Source organism: Teleopsis dalmanni, chromosome 2 (genome assembly GCF_002237135.1).
Source record: "Teleopsis dalmanni isolate 2A chromosome 2, ASM223713v2, whole genome shotgun sequence".
Taxonomy (NCBI): Eukaryota; Metazoa; Arthropoda; class Insecta; order Diptera; family Diopsidae; genus Teleopsis; species Teleopsis dalmanni.
The window spans coordinates 62,039,621-62,058,414 of record NC_051847.1 but is presented as its reverse complement, the minus strand read 5'-3'; the positions used below and the strand labels follow the sequence as shown (position 1 = coordinate 62,058,414).

Here is an 18,794-nt window from a genome sequence, read left to right as displayed (position 1 = left end):
TTATCGCTATGTGGATTTGGCACTCGTGGAAATATTACTTGAGTGAAGATCTCGCGATCATACTCACGTCCTGTACATGTTGGCGAGTCAATGTTATGATGCTGATTACCGAATATCGTCCGATGTAGCAAAGGTGAACCAAGTAACTTCTTTTCTTTTGCAGGTTTGTTGTTTTGTGACGATGTTGAGCTTGATGAAAACGACAATTTTGAAAAGATTGGCATTGGAGCGGAATTCTTTCGTTGTGCATCATATTTTGTATTTAGCTTATCTTTAAGATCTGTATTATATGTATGACTCTTTTTAATACCTCCACTGTTTCTTGATTCATCAGTGCGGTTACCATTTTTCTTGTTCAGTGGCAATGTCATTGTCATGGCCGACGAAGATGAAGTGGCATGTTTGGAAAATTGAAAGATACGCTCACTCGAAGTCTTGACAACATCAAATTTTCCCTTTTTTTTAAAACTTCCGGTGCGTTTCTCGTTCATCACAAAATCGGCAGATGAAGTGGAATGCTTTTTAGTTTTCTGTGTCAGAGGCAGAAATGGTTGGGTTTTGAGAAATTGTCGCGTTTTAACTGCAGACGATAACATGTGTTCATGTTGTTGATCTGCGCTACTATTGGATGTGTTCGAATTTTGACGCGCTGTTGTAGAGTTTGTAATTGGTTCATCCCCAGATATGAGTTCATAACCAAAATCCCTTAGCTTAAGTCCTTCCTTGGTACGTGTGCGTTTGATATCTTCATCATCTGGTTTAAAGCTAATTTCATAATCGGGAGTTTTTGGCAAACTTCTACTTTGCGTCTTTGACAATTTAATAAATTCTGGACGCATTTGTGCATTCCCACCATCTTGCTGTTTGTTATCCAAACGTCGTTGAGCATTGCGTTTACGTTCATCTTTCTTTTCTACACCCAATAATACTCGATTATTGTACATCTCTTGTGCTTCCTCTTCTTGTTTCTGTAGCATAAGATCTTTGAGCGTCACAAATCCCTGTACATTTTGGTGTGCATCCCATGAATTTGATGGATTAATTTTTGGCAAAGAATAATCTAATGTTTTCGATGTCTGAAAATCAAATTCCACTAAATTTGGATTTGAAGCATGTATGAAATTGTATGGTATCTTCTTAATTGATTTTGTGGGACTATCGAATTGATGGTCTTTTTTATTGTTAGCCATAATGGAAGGTGATAATCCGATTGACTGATTAAGTGTTGGTGTTGGTGCTGGTGCTGGTGATGATGGTGGTCCATATAATGTTATATTCGAATCGCTATTACTTGCCACTGAACTTGTTGAGATTGAATATTTTCTTTCAGGCATAGCAATTTCCGGTGTTGTGTTACAATTTAGAACAGTATTGAAAGGATGTAACGATGTATCATGGTAGCCTGGTGTGTTAGTACCAATTTGTATACCAAAACTACCACCAGGTACTTTCCGATAACTGCGGTATTGTTCGGTAGGCACTGGTATATCACTAGATGATTTCTTTTCAGAAGTCGAGGAACTCTTAAATGGTAGAGTTCCTTTGGTGAGTTTACGTAAAGATCCTAAATATCGTCTATCTTGCTTGACTGCGGGTGCAGTTGGTGTTGAAAATGACTTTGAACTAATTGAAGATGTTGTGTTATCTTTAGTTGCTTGTGGCGATGGCGTACATAGATTTTTTGAAATCACTGATTCACTTTCTTCTCCTGAACTGTCAGTTTCAGAAAATAAATCTTTTGTATTTGCTTCACTGTTTATTGAATCAATGCGGTTAATTGAGTTTGTTGTCACTTGGGATTGAAGAGTTGCTTGGCGTATAAAATCAATCCATTGATTTAGCGCATCCAATGATTCTGCAGCAAAGTAAAATGTTTTCGCTGAGTGGTACACTTTAAAGGCAAAAGGTTTTGAATGAACTTCCTGAAAACATAATAAGAAATTTAAAAAAAATTAATATACGCGTAAATCAGCATTGTTGTTATAAAATGTATTATCACATTTTATATCGATAATTAGGACTAGTAAAACCTAATAAGATATGCTGCGGTGTTTCTATTTTAATAGATACATAAAAGATTTTCTGATTGGTTCATATTTTCGTATAAAATCCTGTTTTCTTAAACACATTAAATCAAGTTTCTGTAACTTGTACATAAGAACTTCTCCCAATCTTATCAACTAAACATGTGGGGCCAATTCTAAACAGAACCTCATGTACTGTTACCAAACGTAAACTTTTAACAAGAGTGCATAGGTGCTGAACCGAAACTGCTTCGAATCAGAACATCTGGTTAGCAGGCTATTTAAACTGGACGAATGGTTCAGAAAAAAATATGTGTTAAGCTTGCGATCTAACGGATACGGTTAAGTTTGAGTGGCGTCCTTATAGCTAAAGTCCACTTGAGCTCCTGTAAAAACACATTGTGATACTACGGTTTAGTGTCGTTCATATGCACCATACAAGCAACGTTGACAGACATGAATCCCTCATTTAAATAAAAGTGAACTAACCTGACAAGTCTATACATTTTTTTATTTTGCTTGATGTATTCAAATATGATTGCTTACCTCAGAAAGCGGTTCGAGGAATAATCTATTGTACCAATTGATATTCTAGCAAAATTATCAATCATATCTTTTACAGAAATAACAGGTGACAGGTAAATTAATTTCTTTACAACACAGAACCTTAATGTTTGTCTATCAAAAAAACTTGCTAATATAGACGATCTTTTTTCCCTCCATTTGTCAAAGATGAACTCAATACGCAGTTCTATTGCACGGGTTACAAAAAGGGCAACCAATGTCCTAACAGAGCTCGTGTGCCGTTTTTTATATAATTTTGAAAGTCAACTACTTCTATTTGTTCATATGCGATTTTAATAATAATAATAGTATATAAAAGTATCACAAACCTTAGCCAAAGATACCGTAAAACCTGGCAAAAATATAACACAGCTGGCTTTGATCGCTTCTTTTAAACGGAAACCATAGAGTATTGTATCCAACATTACAAAGTAAAAGCGTGCCCAAAATGTTACACCTCTTCGATCTTTTGTGCGACGATACAAATGACCCTGTATGTCGCCGGTGCCTAATATTTTTAAATTGACGTTACGTCGTTTTAAGACTAAGCTGTGCTTCTTCTTCAATGTTAGTGTTCTGCTCTTAGTTGGCGTATGCAATTCATTTACTTCCAGAATCGCATCAACATTAACTGCTGGCTGTGTCATTTTCACATTGGAATGAAAAAAATCGTTTGATTTTAAATCATTAACTATATTGGAATTCGCCAAAGGTGGTGGTGTGAGCGGATTTGACATTAAACTGGCAGGTTTTGGTGGTGGTGGTGGCACAATGGGGGGTGTTAGATCTTTTTGTTTTCTAGGTCTAGGCGGCGGTACAGGTGGTGTTAATAACAAGAATTCTTTACGCGGTTCAATTGCTGGTGGAGTATCAGATTCTTCACCAGAATTATCATACGCTGGTGTACTATGACTCTTATCTAAACGTCCTCTTCTTGTTATTAATGGCATATTTACAGCTTCTGTCAGTGATGTAGAATTTGCATTAGATTTTTTATCTAAAATTTCTAATATATCTTCAGACTTTTCATTAAAATTGTGCAATTTATCAAGAGCATCGTCTTCCTCATCAACAAACAGTATCGGTTCAAATGTTTCTAAAAGTGTATTTTCCACATTGCATGTGTACTTCTCATCGACTGGATAGTCCTCGTATTTCATGTTTGCATCGAAACGAACTACTTTACTGATTCCCGGTTTTGAATCATCCTTTGTTTCTACTTTATGTTCAACCACCTCAGGTACTTGACGAAGTTTTTTCGTATCACTAAAAACACTACTAAATTTATTTGAGCTATTGCCCGCGATACCTATACATGTTGTGGGGCGCGGAGTTATTTCTAAACCAAAGCCAAATGATATGGATTTATCGCGTAAGCTGGGTGAAGCAGGATCACATACGGCACCAGTTTTTCGTTCATGCCACAATGGCGCATTATCACCACATTTTAGTCCTAAAAATTCATCACCACAAATTGTGTTTCGGCGCTGCAACATTGCTCTCGGCTTTGGATAATATAGACGTATTTCCTTTTCAGATGCTTTAGCATCGGTTGGTGTTGATATATCACTACAACTTGAGTCTGTGTCAGACACATGTTGTGCATTATTTTTCTCTTCAGCTTTTAAAGATATTGGCATATTGAATGCTGTACCATCAGGTACTGTTAGGAAACCGGCACGTGGACTTGGTAAGTTTTCGCCCCAGCGTGTACCAATTGCACGCTTTTTACTCGGTAACCTGTATGGTTGCATATAAATTTGACCGTAAATTTTTGTGTGCTTAGGTCGCTTTTTAAGCGTTATAAGCACGTCGGGTAATGATTCCTGTAATTGCATTAAAACTGTCTTATATTGCCAACCCACTACAGTTTGATAATTTATTTGCACAATTTCATCGCCATCTTCAATTTTGCCAGAATGATGAGCAGGTGAGTTATATTTTATGTCAGTAACTCGATGCACGCCATGGAAACTAGTGCTTGTTGGTTCTATATTAAAGCCTAATTCCGATTCACGTTTTTTGAGTGTTACCAAATTGAGTGCAGCAGGTTGGAGAAGCATTGGGTCGGTTATATCTTGTATAATATAATTAGCTAAACGCTCTAATTTTTCAGCTGTATTTCTGATTTGTTCGACTGGTTTTTCAACAAAGCGATCACGTTGTGCTATCGTCGCCATTTCCAGTCCCAAACGCAGCATATTTCGACATATTTCGGTAAATTGTTTTTGACCACGAAATGGTGCACGATTTAACCAAGCAATTAATGGTTTTATTGTGCCAATTGTGCGTGTAATATCGTTCAATATTTTTGTTTCTATCTTAGATGCATCATTATATGAGGTTTGTAATTGGCGATATAAACTTCTTGCAGCAGTTGCAACATGCAATGCCATAAATTGCAGATTTTCTTTATCGAGATTAAAATGCTGAAATTTTTTAATTTAATTTATTTTATATTTAAATAAATACTTTAAACATTTTGCTTACAAAATTCCGCAAATTCTCTACTGCCTCCAATACAATTTCTTGATGACCGATTAGAAACATTCCTAACTGTTCCAATTCATATGGGCGTATATTAAGCAATTGCTTGCCACCAACTTCATTATTGGTAAATGAATGAACATATTTGTACATGGAATCGTCCAGACCTGCAATAGTTCCTAAGTGATTCACAACGCAGTAGAATTGTATTATGTATACAAACCTTTTAACCAATCCGTTACTTGGTCTGGTGTCCATTCTGCTACATTTATGTAGGCCATTAATATGATAATTTAACTATTATTGCACTTGCATTTTATTATATAAACAGGTTTTTGTAAAAATAAAAAATTTTGCAAATTAAAGCCACTTTCTTAATTATTTGTTTCTCTTTAACTAATGACAGCACAGGGTTGTTAACTCGTTGACCCATTTCAAACACTAAAATATGTCAGATGTTTTATATTTTGACGCCTATATCATATATAATTCTATTTATATATATTCTATTATTTATTTATTTTAATGTAATCGGTGTTAATGTTTTGCAGTTAAGAACTTATAATAATAAACATATTATTAAACATATTTCGTTGCATAACTAAATACTTTTATTGATTATTTTATTTGAGAAATTTTTTTTTATTTTAAAAATGTTTTCTTATATTTTACTTAACAAAAACATTTGTATTTATGCTAAAGATCAGATAATCATTAAATTATTATTTATTATTGTTTTTAATTTTTCTCTTTTACTTTTATTTTTTTTTTTTCTTCTTTTTGAATTATGTACTAAATAGCTTATTTATAAACCACGTCCTTTTCTAATTCTATTCAATCCATTTATATTTCAGTGAAGTTTTTAAAATAAAAATTAATTATTATCTAGCAAAAATTCTCTAAAATGGGCACTACACAGTCATTTGCTATCCGTAAGAGGATATATTCGGTTAAAAAAAACGGAACTTTTTATAAATAATTATAAAAATAATTTAGGTAATCAGAAATCATCCTCCCAATCGGAATTCATTTCAAATATAGCTAATTCTATTTCCTCTATATCTAATTTGTTGTTGTTTATATATAATATATGCGAATTTGCTATAAAGCTAATTCATAAAGTAATTTATATATTATCAAATTCGTTATGTAAATATGTTATTTCTTCTTCTTTTTTAGTATAACAGTTTTGGGTGGACCAATGCTTCCGATGTGAGTAATTTAAAGATTTTATAATGTATTGGTCGTCTGTTATTATAAAAAAGATTATATAAATCTTTTAAAAAAATTATGATCTTAAAATTTGGCAACGCACAAGTTAATCCCTGAAACTTGTAGTCCATTTATTTTATTACAACCTGTCAGGAATGACAATAAGTAATATAGATTAATTTAAATTGTAATAATAGTTATTATGATCTGAAAAAGAAAGTCGCGTATAGACTATGTCCAAATATATATTCATATATACTTAAAATAGAAGTGTGTGACCTACATATTTAATTAAATACAATAAATAATTCTGAGACCACTGGTGTTGGGTTTTTGGCAATACAAGAAACAGCTGTATGGCCAGGCAAAAATTCAATTAATTATAACAATATAAAAATGCAGTTTACTATTGTTTGCAACCTCTCTACAAATATTTTACAAAAATCTTAAAAATATTTAATGAGAACTTAACTTAAAACGTTTATTAAAAAAATTTTAACAGTAGTTTATTTTCCCGTTCATTTAATTTAAGTTTTTTAATTCATTTTAGCTTGTTACCAATTTAATACTTATCTGGCACTATTTTCTATATACTCTTTAATTATATACGTAAATAATTTTGTTTTTTGTTTACATAATACCTATTATTACACCATTATTCTCTTCTAAATTCCATATACCGTTACTTATACACTTGCTGATATCTACATTATATTGCAATTAATAAACGGTCTGGCATCACCAATACCTTGAAAGCAATTATTGCATTTTATTTGCATGTGTTTGTATTACTTCTTTATCCCAACAGCAAATGTATACCCGTATAGTGTATAGTGGTTATTTAGTCGTGCAATAAACAATACAAGCAAAAACAATTTCTTTGGTATAGTGAGAACTTGGCAAAGTTTTTATTAATAGCTTTTATATACGTACATTAGATAAAAACTGTTAGTAATATCATACGCTATATGCAATATATAATTTACCGCTGGGTTAGTTTGCTGTTTAAAAATATATATATATATATTGTGCAAGTGTGCTTGATATAGTTTTTTGGTCACATTTTTTCTTCACTATTAAGGAGCTACACAAACAGTATACCGCGTGTGTTTAGTAATATTTTATGTGAAGATAACTAAAAAAATGTCATCCTCAGCATCCCAAACAAAACAAACGGTTAAATTTTACAATCCATCCTCATCGGCAAGCTCCGACAGGTAAACGTAGTTATAAAGAAGTGTTACACTACAGAGAAGAAGAAATCATTTTATCATTTCCCTTACATACTTTTGCTTGCTTGTTCTTTTGCGTCGTTCGTCGAAAAACTTAACCGAGACTTCATTAGAAACATTTCGCGAATTAAAATCGTTGTGTTATTTGAGTAAAAGTACAAAACACTGAAAGTGATAACTCAAAATTAAATACGTATACGCAGTGCCAAAATTTTAGAACGTTTCACAGATTGCGGACGGTTTTTGTTACAATTAAAATAATTGATCAATATTTATGTATATAAATTTATTTAAAGTGCAATAATAGAAATTAAATAAAATTTGTGCCATACCGGATCGAGAATTGTGACCTACATATATACGGCTTAAAATATAAAAAAAAAAATAATAAATTTTCAAAATTAATCGGAATGAGTAGCATCATTGTTGTGGCCAACGAAACAGCGAGTACACCAGGCAGAACCAGTAAAACTAAATTTGCAACAGCAGCTACACTAACAGCAACGAGTGCAACTTACAACGGCAATGGTCACATGTAATACTTAATATTCATAATTCCTCAGTTTACTCGTACATACAGACACTTCCATACATACATTCATTTACACAAACCACTCGTATCATCAAATTACTATTAATTGTACACGTAGTACCTTTGCGAATGCTTTAAAATTAATTTCATTAGTAATATTATTATTATTTAGCTATTAGCAATAATTAAATTTTTATTTTGATTTTTCTTTTTTTTTTGTGTTTTAACATTTTTTGTTTTACTGGTTATGGTGAAATCATGAGTTTTGTTTTCATGCCAAAACTTTTGTTTTAGGTTAAAAATTGCGTGTTGAATTTTTATACAATTTCCCCATTGTAGCGAATATTTTTATTTTTATTTTTGCATGAATTCTACAATTATATTATTAAGTAGATTTTTCTTCTATATAAATATTTGATTCATATACATATATATTAAAATTTCATATATAAATCAGACTATTAATAGACAACAAAAGAAAATCTGTGATGCATAAACTCCACGCTCGTGATGTGATGAGTGTGGGAAAAATGTGACTACTAAAATAAAATGTAAACAAAGTCCCATTAAAAGTTATATACAAAAACAAACAGTTTTTTGTAGCAAAAGATGCTCATTCGGCGTTTCTACTAGTAACTAGTAACTTGTTACTAGAGTGCAACCACTTCTTTCATAAAGGTTTGCATTTCACTAAAAAAGAGTTGCGGCGTCTAGACTATCAACTGCATATACATATGTGAGCGTATAAGCATGTGTATACACATATGCATGCGGCATATGTTGATTAAGTTTTTTTTATTTGCAAAGTGTTTGTTTATATTATAAATTATTATTAAAAAAATTAAATATATGGACAGTTGAAAAGTTTAGTTGATTGGTCATATTTAATCAACTAAACAATGTATTTTTAAAAGTTTTTTTTTTATAAACAAGAATTTCTTGCTTTTTTAAATATTTATTAATAATTAATAAAGAAATTTTTTGAATCGAAGTGAACTACAACAACAAAAATTATTTTTATATTATTTTAATTAATTGAATCTTTGGCTGACCATACAGTTGTTTCGAGTATTGCCAAATAATACCCATCATCAGTGGTCTTGGAAGTAATTCTTTTATTTAATTATTCGTAAATAATTTTTTTTGAGACTGCAAGTATCAAGAATAATTAATATAATATCAGTAATTGGTCAATAAAAAGTTAGGATAAAAAAATTATACCAATTGGAACATAAGGGCGGAACAGGTAAAAAGAAAGTGGTATAAAATTTATTATATGACAAGATGAGTGATAAAAGGATGTGTTTGAAATAAGAACAGCATCAAGAAAGTTTACGCTATATGAATAACACAACAAATAAGTTATAATTAATGACAATGGGTAACGCAATATATATTTCTTCAGGAAGATATGCAGGGCTTTAAAATATACATAAAATCAACTGAATAACTTATTAACAGAATTTAACGTAGCTCTTATTACAATGGATCATCTAAACGGTCACAAACACTATTGAGTAAAAGTGTTATTAGATATTAACTCGCATTTGATCAAGTAAAAAAAGAAGAAGAAAGTAAGGAGTTTGGTGATCGAATTCCATAACTTTTGTTTTAACTGATCGATTACTACGATGAACTAGATATTAATCTGATTCACGTTCTCGTTCAATGTAGAATATATATAGATGTGCTAAACAAAAGTAGAATGTATTTAGGAAAAAATGTTGACAATGCGACTTAAGTATGATGCAGGCAGGAATTTGTGATTCAATAAGTAAAAAAAAACACAAAGATCTAACAAATGTTTTAAACATTATTAATTATATACATTTGTTAGCTGCATCGTTTTAGCAAAGACTATAAATATCAGTAGTTGGTGAAATAGAGCTATACCAAAAGTACAAACCGGCAAAATTAAAATATATTAACAAAAAATTTATTTGATTATTCAGTAAGGGATAAGGGTTTTCACTGTTTCCATGTTACTCGTTTGACAAACTTTGCGGAAAAGTGGTTAGACATGCCGAGGTAAGACATGCCTGGCGTAAGAAGCGACTCAAATCCAGCAAGCACCACTTGGTACCGCGGCACTCGATCAAAAGTGAAAATTTGGTAGTACGGGAGTCAAGGCCCACAGCATCGGATGTTCTGACCAATGGAAGTTGATCCCTTTAATGGGAGTATCGTGATGGCTGTCGTTAGAACGCAAAGTTACGCGTGCAGAATAATTGTAGAGTTATATTTTTCAACCGAGTTCAAAGTAACCCAAAATACAGTAGAAATGTTAGATAGGTCTCACTTTCTCACAAGGATATAGCTTAAATAGGTACCGGTAGAATTCCAATTGGGGTGTTTATCGGCGTATTATACTGATTATGTGTGTTAAGAGCATTTTATTTTTATGTTCTCCTTATCGCTCTGTGCAAACCTTCCTTCGAGTGGTGTACTACTTTTACTTCATTAATTTTATTAATACAATTACCACTTGATATAAGTGGGTTTAAGATACATAATACTTTAAGTGTGTTAAAAGTAGTGTTTAAGGAATTCTCCAAATTAAAATGAATCAAATTATTTAAAATAAGATACTAAATATTTTTAAAAGTATAGAGGCTACTTGAACAGTTAACAGTTAAATAGTTAAAAATGGTTAAAATATTAAAAAGAAACGCTGAATGCCTTCAGGGTTTTTGTAATAGTTTTTATAAATCTAAAAGGGAGTTATAACTGTTTTGGTTAGGAGGGCATAGGTTAATATGGTCAAATTAATTACTATTCGTGGGGGAAGCATGTTGTATACTCAGGTCATTACAATGAGCTACCAAAAGAATTATTTACAAAACATTTTCATATTATAAAATAGGCAAAAAAGTTTAAATCAAAGTAGATATCTGAAAAACTATTTAAAAATTGAACGTTAATTATGAATATATATCGAACTATCAACAAAGCCTGAAAATTTGTTTAGAATGTGGTTAGAAATGCAGTGAGAGTTTTAATGAAGTAAAATCCTATATAGACATGTGGTACTTATAGGCTCGATGTGATATATGCTTCTGAATCTTCTCGTGACTGCAATGTTGTTTGTTAAAGAGGAGGACATTGGTAAACATAGAAGAAAGTGTGTTTATCTATGGCACAAGAGAGTGTATTTACCTATAGCTATAAATATACCACAACACCGATATCCCTATGATTGAGGTTTATGAGACAACCCTATTGATTTCAAAACAAAAAAATAATACAATTAGTGTTACACTTTACTGGTCTTTAATAAGGAAAAGTTGTAGCTGAGAAAGGTGATCTTATATATATTTAGTTATATGGACATTTTGTTAGTCAATCTATAACATCTATAAGAATCTATAAATACGATTATTATATTCGATGTTTAATACAATATTAGAGTATATTGCTCTAATGGTATGTATGTATGGTATGGAACTACGGGGCGAACGATCTGACATACTAACTTCTGGTCTAAAAATGTACTTCCAATTGAAATAATAATAATTAGAAGAGATAATAATAGATACTAATTGCGATAGTAGATAAATGCTGCAACCTAGGAGATACTAGTACAGATATGCACACACTTGAGTTAACAAAATTATTCCAAACAATTACTTAGAGAATATTAAATACGCATCCAAAATGTTTATTTTGAAATTGATATAATATTAAAACAACAAATTAAAAAAACTCATTTGTTTATTTGCTTTGTATATGAACGCAAAAACCCATAAAGTGATCCTTATTTTTATATTGATAAAGATAACACACAAGTGTTGTCTATAACCACATTCACTTTATTTTCAATAAAATTTTATATTTACAAACTATTACTAATGGCTACAATCAAAACAATTTCCATTAACACAGTCCCTAATTGTTTTTGTAGAATTTTACTAAATATTTTTAACACTGACTGGACATAAAACCTAGACGGAAAAACAATTTCAGATCTTAATTGGTTTATGGGTCTCGCAGGAGTTCTGGAACTTTACCCCAAACTTAGTCTGCTACTATTTTTAGCGCTTTGCGTCCATTAAACCGTACGTGCTGAGTAGGATAACATAGTGTCAAGAACGACATCCAACATTTTTGGTTTGGCGAGAGAAACTTCTAGTTTTTCTGTATATGTTACCTTTACAGCGGCGTATCCACAGAGGCATATTTTCCTCGTTTTCTTAATTTTTTATTAAATGGTTTATATAGATGCTATATAATCTATTCATAGAAATGTACCTAAAGATTTTTATTATGTACATAAGTCTACATAAATCTACATAAGTCAGTACTGGAAGAATTATTAATTAATATACCAAGAATTAGTGTCTAGACTTAAGAGATTTTGATGAAAAAAGTTAGGTTAGTTGAAAAAAGTGATCCTAAAGATCTATTAATGTCTAAAGTTCTATATTATGTTTAGGAGTTAATAAAGTTAGAAGCTAATAAAATATTTTCTCTTTTATGTGAAAGTTTGATGTCTCTTCCTTTCTCCCATTCTTATCTATACACTAATATGATACAACTATCAATTAAATCATTTTGTATGTCATACAAAGACTATATTTTAATACAGAGACATATTTTAATTTATTTAAACTCTATTTTACTAGATCATGTACAATATTTGTCTTTTCTTATGATTATTATTATTTGTAATGTAAACATGATATTTAATCAATTTATTATATGCATATATATTTTTTGTAATTATGGAATGAGAATACTTTGGTAGTGCATGAAAGTTAAATATATATAATTGTATATAATACAATTATATATAAATGTATATAATTTTATTTCAGACATTTTTTTCCTTTAATATGTGTTTAATTGTGTTTCGATTTAAGCACTTCAATAAAATATATTAATTATTTTTTATATTTTTATAGTGATGACCGATCTGATGTAACTGAGCAATTATATGTTGATCCAAATATACATTCTGAGTATACCAATGGGGATTATATGTGCTGTCCAGCATCACCAACAACAGTGCCAGCTAGAAGTATAGCAGCAGAACAAACAGTACGTATTAGGCCTAAACGTCAGCGTACTACGTCTATAAATAATCAAACGACAACAGCAAATCCATCCGAATGTATTATCCGTGCCAATAATCGCACTATTTATACTGCTGGTCGGCCGCCTTGGTACAACTGTGCCGGCCAGCAGGTGGAACCATTTGTCATTGGTAAAGAACTGTTGATTATTTTATTTTTTGTTATAAATAATTTTTAAATTTATAGGTATATGTGGTGGTAGTGCTTCTGGAAAGACTACAGTAGCGCAAAAGATTATCGAAAGCTTAGATGTTCCTTGGGTAACGTTATTATCCATGGACTGTTTTTATAAGGTAAACAAATTTGTTGTAAAATAATTTTATAAATTAAATTTATAATATAAATAGTAATGAATATATCAACACATTCAATAACTTTTTTAGGTTTTAAATCATAAACAGCATGAACTAGCTTTAGAGAATGAATACAACTTTGATCATCCTGATGCGTTTGATATTGATTTGCTGATCACAGTACTGAAAAAATTAAAAGAAGGACGTAAAGTGGAGGTACCAGTTTACAATTTTGTTACACATGGTAGAGAGTCGCAAACGGTAAAATGTTAACTTAAGTTATAAGAATACAACAACTATTTTAGTATTTTTATTTTAAAAACAGAAAACTATGTACGGTGCTAATGTTATTATATTTGAGGGTATACTTACTTTTCATAGTCAGGAAATATTAGATTTACTGGATATGAAAATATTTGTGGATACAGATGCTGATATTCGGCTAGCTAGACGTTTAAAGAGGTAAATTTAAACTCCTTTACAAGCAATTTTTAAGTAAAAGTCAATTATTTATTACGTTGTCTCCATTAATGTTGTTGTAGTTGTTTAATTAAAGAGTTATCTTCAATTATTTTTTTTTATAGAGATATATCACAACGAGGACGTGATTTGAAAGGCGTTCTCAAACAGTATTTGACCATGGTAAAACCATCATATGCAAACTATATAGCACCAACCATGGTACATGCCGATATCATAGTTCCTCGTGGTGGTGAAAATAAAGTAGCAATATGTCTTATAGTGCAACACGTTCACACACAACTGCAGTTGGTAAATTCAAAAATTAAAAATACTTAACAATTCCTTAAACTATGTTTCCACCGTTTCATTAGCGTGGTTTTAAACTTAGAGAGACTTTAGCAAATTCCTATAAAGATCAACCAATGCCTAATTCATTGCATTTGATAAGCCCAACACCACAAATTAAGGGCTTACATACATTTATACGTTGCAAAAACACATCAAGGGATGAGTTTATATTTTATTCGAAAAGACTAATACGCTTAGTCATAGAATACACACTAAGTCTATTTCCTTTTAAGACCACAATTGTGGAAACTCCGCAGGGAGTATCATATGCTGGTAAAAATAAGCAATTGTAAAAGTAAACGTATTTAGTCTTTAAATAATAAATATTTTGTTGTTCAGGTCAACGGATGTCCTCAAAAAAAATTTGTGGTGTCTCAATTTTGCGTGCCGGTGAAACCATGGAACAAGCTATATGCGATGTATGTAAAGACATACGTATTGGCAAAATTTTAATACAAACAAATCAAGTCACTGGCGAACCAGAATTGTATTATCTGCGCTTACCTAAAGATATCAAAGACTATAAAGTAATACTAATGGATGCTACTGTAGCGACTGGTGCGGCTGCTATGATGGCTATAAGAGTATTGCTAGATCATGATGTTCCCGAAGAAAATATTATCCTCGCTTCTCTTTTAATGGCCGAAATAGGAGTACATTCAATTGCATACGCTTTTCCACAGGTGACTTTTAGATAAATACAGACATTTAAATTAAATATATATAAAATACATTTAAAATATATTTCATAGGTAAAAATTGTAACTTCGGCTTTGGATCCGGAGATAAATGACAAATTTTATGTGATACCTGGTATTGGCAATTTCGGAGATCGGTATTTCGGTACTGAACCTTCTGAGGATTATTTTTAATTTAATGAATGTGAAATTATTTAATAAATGTTTTAGTGTAATTAAGTTAAATATACCAACGACTATGTGAGTTTATGCCTATTATTTTAAAATATATCATTTATACAGAATTTCAACTTAACGATAATTTTTAATTTCATTTTTACAAATACTACACACAATGCGCTTACGTCTATGTCCATAGTTCTCACTACGTTCAGAGGCCGGACTATGGTTTCTGTTTATTGCAGTTTTTTTTGTTGATTCACAGCAACAAGAAAAAAACTTTAATGGAATTTTTTCACCATCTTCTATTGTCTGCGGTAGATTTTTGTCTCTTGTTTCCGGTAAAAGTAAACTAGCAAAACCTCCAATAATTAACAAAGTGCCCATGACAATTAATGGTAAAACGAGCATATGTTGTCCCTGTAAATAAAGTAATTATTTAAAAAAAGAAAAAAAGAAATAGTTTTAGCTATATTTCAAATTACATACCATATGATTTATAATTGGTATTACAATAGGTCCGATCATGGCAATCACAGAACTAAAACTCATACCCAGACCTCGTACGACAGTCGGATATAACTCTGAAGCTAACAATGGCAGCACTACGAAAGCGGATGAAATGCCCATTTTCCCAATGCAGTACAAGAGTAACATAATCTCAGGTTTTTGCGCATAGAGAAATGTTGCTACACATGCAATGCCACCACATAACATGGATACACAAAGGATCCAACGACGCCCGATATAGCTTAGACCAGGCCAAAGTAAAAGATATGTTGGCAATTCTACTGCACCGGCAAGAAAAAAATTCCAAATCTCATTACCACCCAAAGCTGGTGCGTAATAACTTAGTCCAACATAAACACTTGTGTTAGCAAACCAAATAAGTGTTATAATAAGAGTTTTACGACGCATATTAGTGCTACGAAACAGATCGAGTATACCATAAGATTTATCAAGTTCATTAATTGATTCCACTTTTGGTGTTAATAGCTTTTGCTGTACGATGCTGACGAAATTTACGGGTATCTGATAACCATTCACACGTGCTATTGTTTTGAGAATTTTGGCTGCTCTCAAGGGCTGACCGACGGCTATAAGCCAACGTGGTGATTCTGGTAAAACAAAAAAGCATGAGAATAGCAATAGTAAAGGCAGTGAAACAGCTAATGTTAAGAATCGCCAATCGCGTATTATATACACAATGCCTGCTAATAATACAAGTCCACATGAGTAAGCTATATTCGATACAATTGTACAGAACACACGTCTTTCCGGTCCAACCAATTCAATTGCTAAATAAAATATACAAATAATTTGAATTACATTTATTTCAACTGTAATAATTGAACGTTTATATACCTAATACATATGGCGATGCTAGTATTGCTGGTACAGTCCAACCAACTACAAAACGCATTCCCAACCATGAATAATAGTTCCAAGCGAAAGCACTAGCCGCACAAGCTGTAATCTCAAGTATTAAATATAAATAGAATGAAGGTCGCCGACCCCAGAAATCTTGCAAATAACCGAAAACATAATTCCCGAGTAAGCCACCAATGCCAAAAACGACTAAAGCCAATGTAACCAAATAACTTTTGTCACAGACTAGGTTCCACTGAAATTTTAATTAAATGATACAAAGAGTAAAATAAAGTTATATACATTATTTTATATAAATTAATTGATATATTTATTATAAAATAAAATTATATAATATACAGTTTTTGTATATTATTTAATAAAATTATTTATTAAAATGTTCTAATAGAAACTAATAAGTTTTCAGAAGAAAGTGTCTATGATGTTAACAAGGAATAAGTACCTCAGAAATCTAACAAGAAAAAAAGGGTATTGCGAAAGAAAAAAAAAGCATTGGAATATATATTTCATTTAGCATAAGTAGAAAGCTTACTCTGTCAATATTTAGTTTATTTAGAATTTCAATTAATTATTAATAATAGTAAATATAATAATATCGATAAGATCTAAGATCTATATAAATATCTTGATATTCTGTTATTGTTTCAGATTCTTTGTTCGCAGTAACTTGGATGCTCTATGCTTGATTGGATATGCTCGAATATCAGTTAGAGCCTCCATCCACAGTTGGACACCCTCTCTTAAATTGGATACTTTATACTCAGTTGTATACTCTGTCTTCAGTTGGCAACTCTATCCTCTATTAGAAACTCTATTCTCAGTTCGATACTCTATCGATAATTGGATACTTTGTCCTCAATCGGATGTTCTGTGTTATATTGAATACTCTGTCTTAAGTTGGATACTCTATCTTAGATTGAATACTTTGTCCTCAATTGCATACCCTGCCCTAAGTTGGATATTCGGCTCTAGTATAAAAACTCTCTCTACAGTTAAATATTTTCTCTTTGGTTTGGTACTCTGTCTTCAGTTGATTCCCTGTACTACTTTAAATACTGTGTCCTTAGTTGACTACTCTATCCTCAGGTAGATACTATGGTTTATGTTGAATACTCTGTCTTATATTAAATACTCTGTATTCGGTTAGATACTCTGCGCTCAGTTGTATACTTTATCCTCGGTTGGATAATCTATGTTCAGTTAAATACTCTATTCTCATATGGATATTCTGTGTTACGTTGGATACTCTGTCCTCAGTTGGATACTATGTCCTTAACTCAATACTCTTTCCTCAGTTGGATATTTAGTTCTTAGTTGGATATTCAGTTCTCAGTTGGAATTTCTGTTCCCACTAGAAACAACTGTAAACATATCTGTTAAGTACAGCATTACATTATTGATCCAGGCACATTATTGATAGCACAGTATCTCTTAATCATTACAGTGTGAGAGGTATATGACAGATGGCTCCAAAAAAAAAAGCATGACTGGAAGGACTAATTTTAAATAACTTTTTAAGGACTTTGTCCTTTTAACAACTTTTCGTTATCTGAATGGAAATGCAGATTGTGCTATATTTTAAGATCTTGCAGTTGTGAAAGTATATGAACTATGAGAAAAAATTACTTTAAGTATTAAATAGCAATTATTTAAAAACATTTTATTTAGGGAATATATAAATGTATTTGATCACCTGAACGCATTATAATTATGAATTTTTTAATACAATTTTTAATTTTTTTAAACTATTTTTATTCTTATTAAACTAAAAATTGCATGTATACATTTAAATTAAGAGTGCAAAAACTATAATTAGAAATAAGAACAAGAGTAATTAGTAGCACTGATTTTAATTAACTGAAAAAAGCTGTGGATGTAATTACTTATGACTGATTTATTTGGATAAAAAAAGTATACTTTTTTTTAGATCTATTTCTAACAACAGTGCATTCTTCTGATGTATTTGATATTTATATGAACGATATATGATATAGTGAACCAATTTCATTTACTTGTCAACTTCATTCACATTATTTAATAAAAATCCTATGAATTTGCAGTTTTATTCTTTATTTATTTCGAGTTCACTATTGTACTTAATGAACTAGATAAAAAAACAAATAACCTGTTAAATCGATTGTGGTGGTGGCCAAAAATATATATGGTTATAAAACATTTTCGTTATTGCTTCATAATTAACTTACTAAACTCTTGTAACGGTTATAAATATATACCCTACATATATAGGATGCATTCGAAAGTAGATACAATTTTTTAAAAATAGATATTTGTAGGGATGACATCTATTGACAATTCCTCGTG

General features: G+C 31.1%; 5 protein-coding genes across 7 annotated transcripts in view; 2 read left to right on the top strand and 3 right to left on the bottom strand.

The window, feature by feature from the left end:
* LOC119682288 overlaps window positions 1–5,437 on the bottom strand; it is a 19,328-nt gene extending 13,891 nt beyond the window's left edge. Inside the window, exons 1-4 of the mRNA XM_038095694.1 lie at window positions 5,299–5,437; window positions 5,079–5,242; window positions 2,918–5,017; window positions 11–1,922 (exon numbers count right to left, since the gene is read on the bottom strand). Of these exons, the coding sequence (XP_037951622.1) occupies window positions 11–1,922; window positions 2,918–5,017; window positions 5,079–5,242; window positions 5,299–5,356 (4,234 nt within the window). The 5' untranslated portion in view covers window positions 5,357–5,437. The remainder of the gene's footprint in view (window positions 1–10; window positions 1,923–2,917; window positions 5,018–5,078; window positions 5,243–5,298) is intronic.
* Window positions 1–18,794, top strand: part of LOC119682289 (zinc finger FYVE domain-containing protein 9-like) — a 225,511-nt gene that overhangs the window by 92,049 nt on the left and 114,668 nt on the right. The window lies entirely within an intron of this gene.
* The window catches only part of LOC119682296 (FK506-binding protein 2-like), a 204,481-nt gene that overhangs the window by 75,204 nt on the left and 110,483 nt on the right, over window positions 1–18,794 (bottom strand). The window lies entirely within an intron of this gene.
* Window positions 7,357–15,194, top strand: LOC119682291 (uridine-cytidine kinase-like 1). Of its 2 annotated transcripts, none has more exons than XM_038095699.1 (9): window positions 7,357–7,504; window positions 12,953–13,254; window positions 13,310–13,416; window positions 13,507–13,677; window positions 13,742–13,878; window positions 14,001–14,187; window positions 14,250–14,499; window positions 14,566–14,909; window positions 14,979–15,194. In XM_038095699.1, the coding sequence occupies exons 1-9, from the start codon at window positions 7,431–7,433 to the stop codon at window positions 15,096–15,098; spliced, it is 1,692 nt and encodes a 563-aa protein (XP_037951627.1). In that variant the 5' UTR covers window positions 7,357–7,430; the 3' UTR covers window positions 15,099–15,194. The 2 variants fall into 2 exon arrangements, with proteins under 2 accessions (XP_037951627.1, XP_037951626.1); XM_038095698.1 differs by lacking the exon at window positions 7,357–7,504 and adding an exon at window positions 7,786–8,054.
* Window positions 15,203–16,713, bottom strand: LOC119681823 (beta-alanine transporter-like; the record flags this gene model as incomplete). The annotated part of the gene is made up of 3 exons (XM_038095114.1): window positions 15,203–15,503; window positions 15,573–16,381; window positions 16,449–16,713. Coding segments are annotated over 3 exons (1,362 nt in total), but the record flags the coding sequence as incomplete, so codon positions are not given.

Coding starts and splice junctions, on each gene's coding strand:
- LOC119682291 (XM_038095698.1), top strand. CDS start 7,930: ATGAGTAGCATCATTGTTGTGGCCAACGAAACAGCGAGTACACCAGGC. Junction 8,055..12,952: donor TACAACGGCAATGGTCACAT/GTAATACTTAAT, acceptor ATATTTTTATAG/TGATGACCGATCTGATGTAA. Junction 13,678..13,741: donor ATGGTAGAGAGTCGCAAACG/GTAAAATGTTAA, acceptor TTTTAAAAACAG/AAAACTATGTACGGTGCTAA.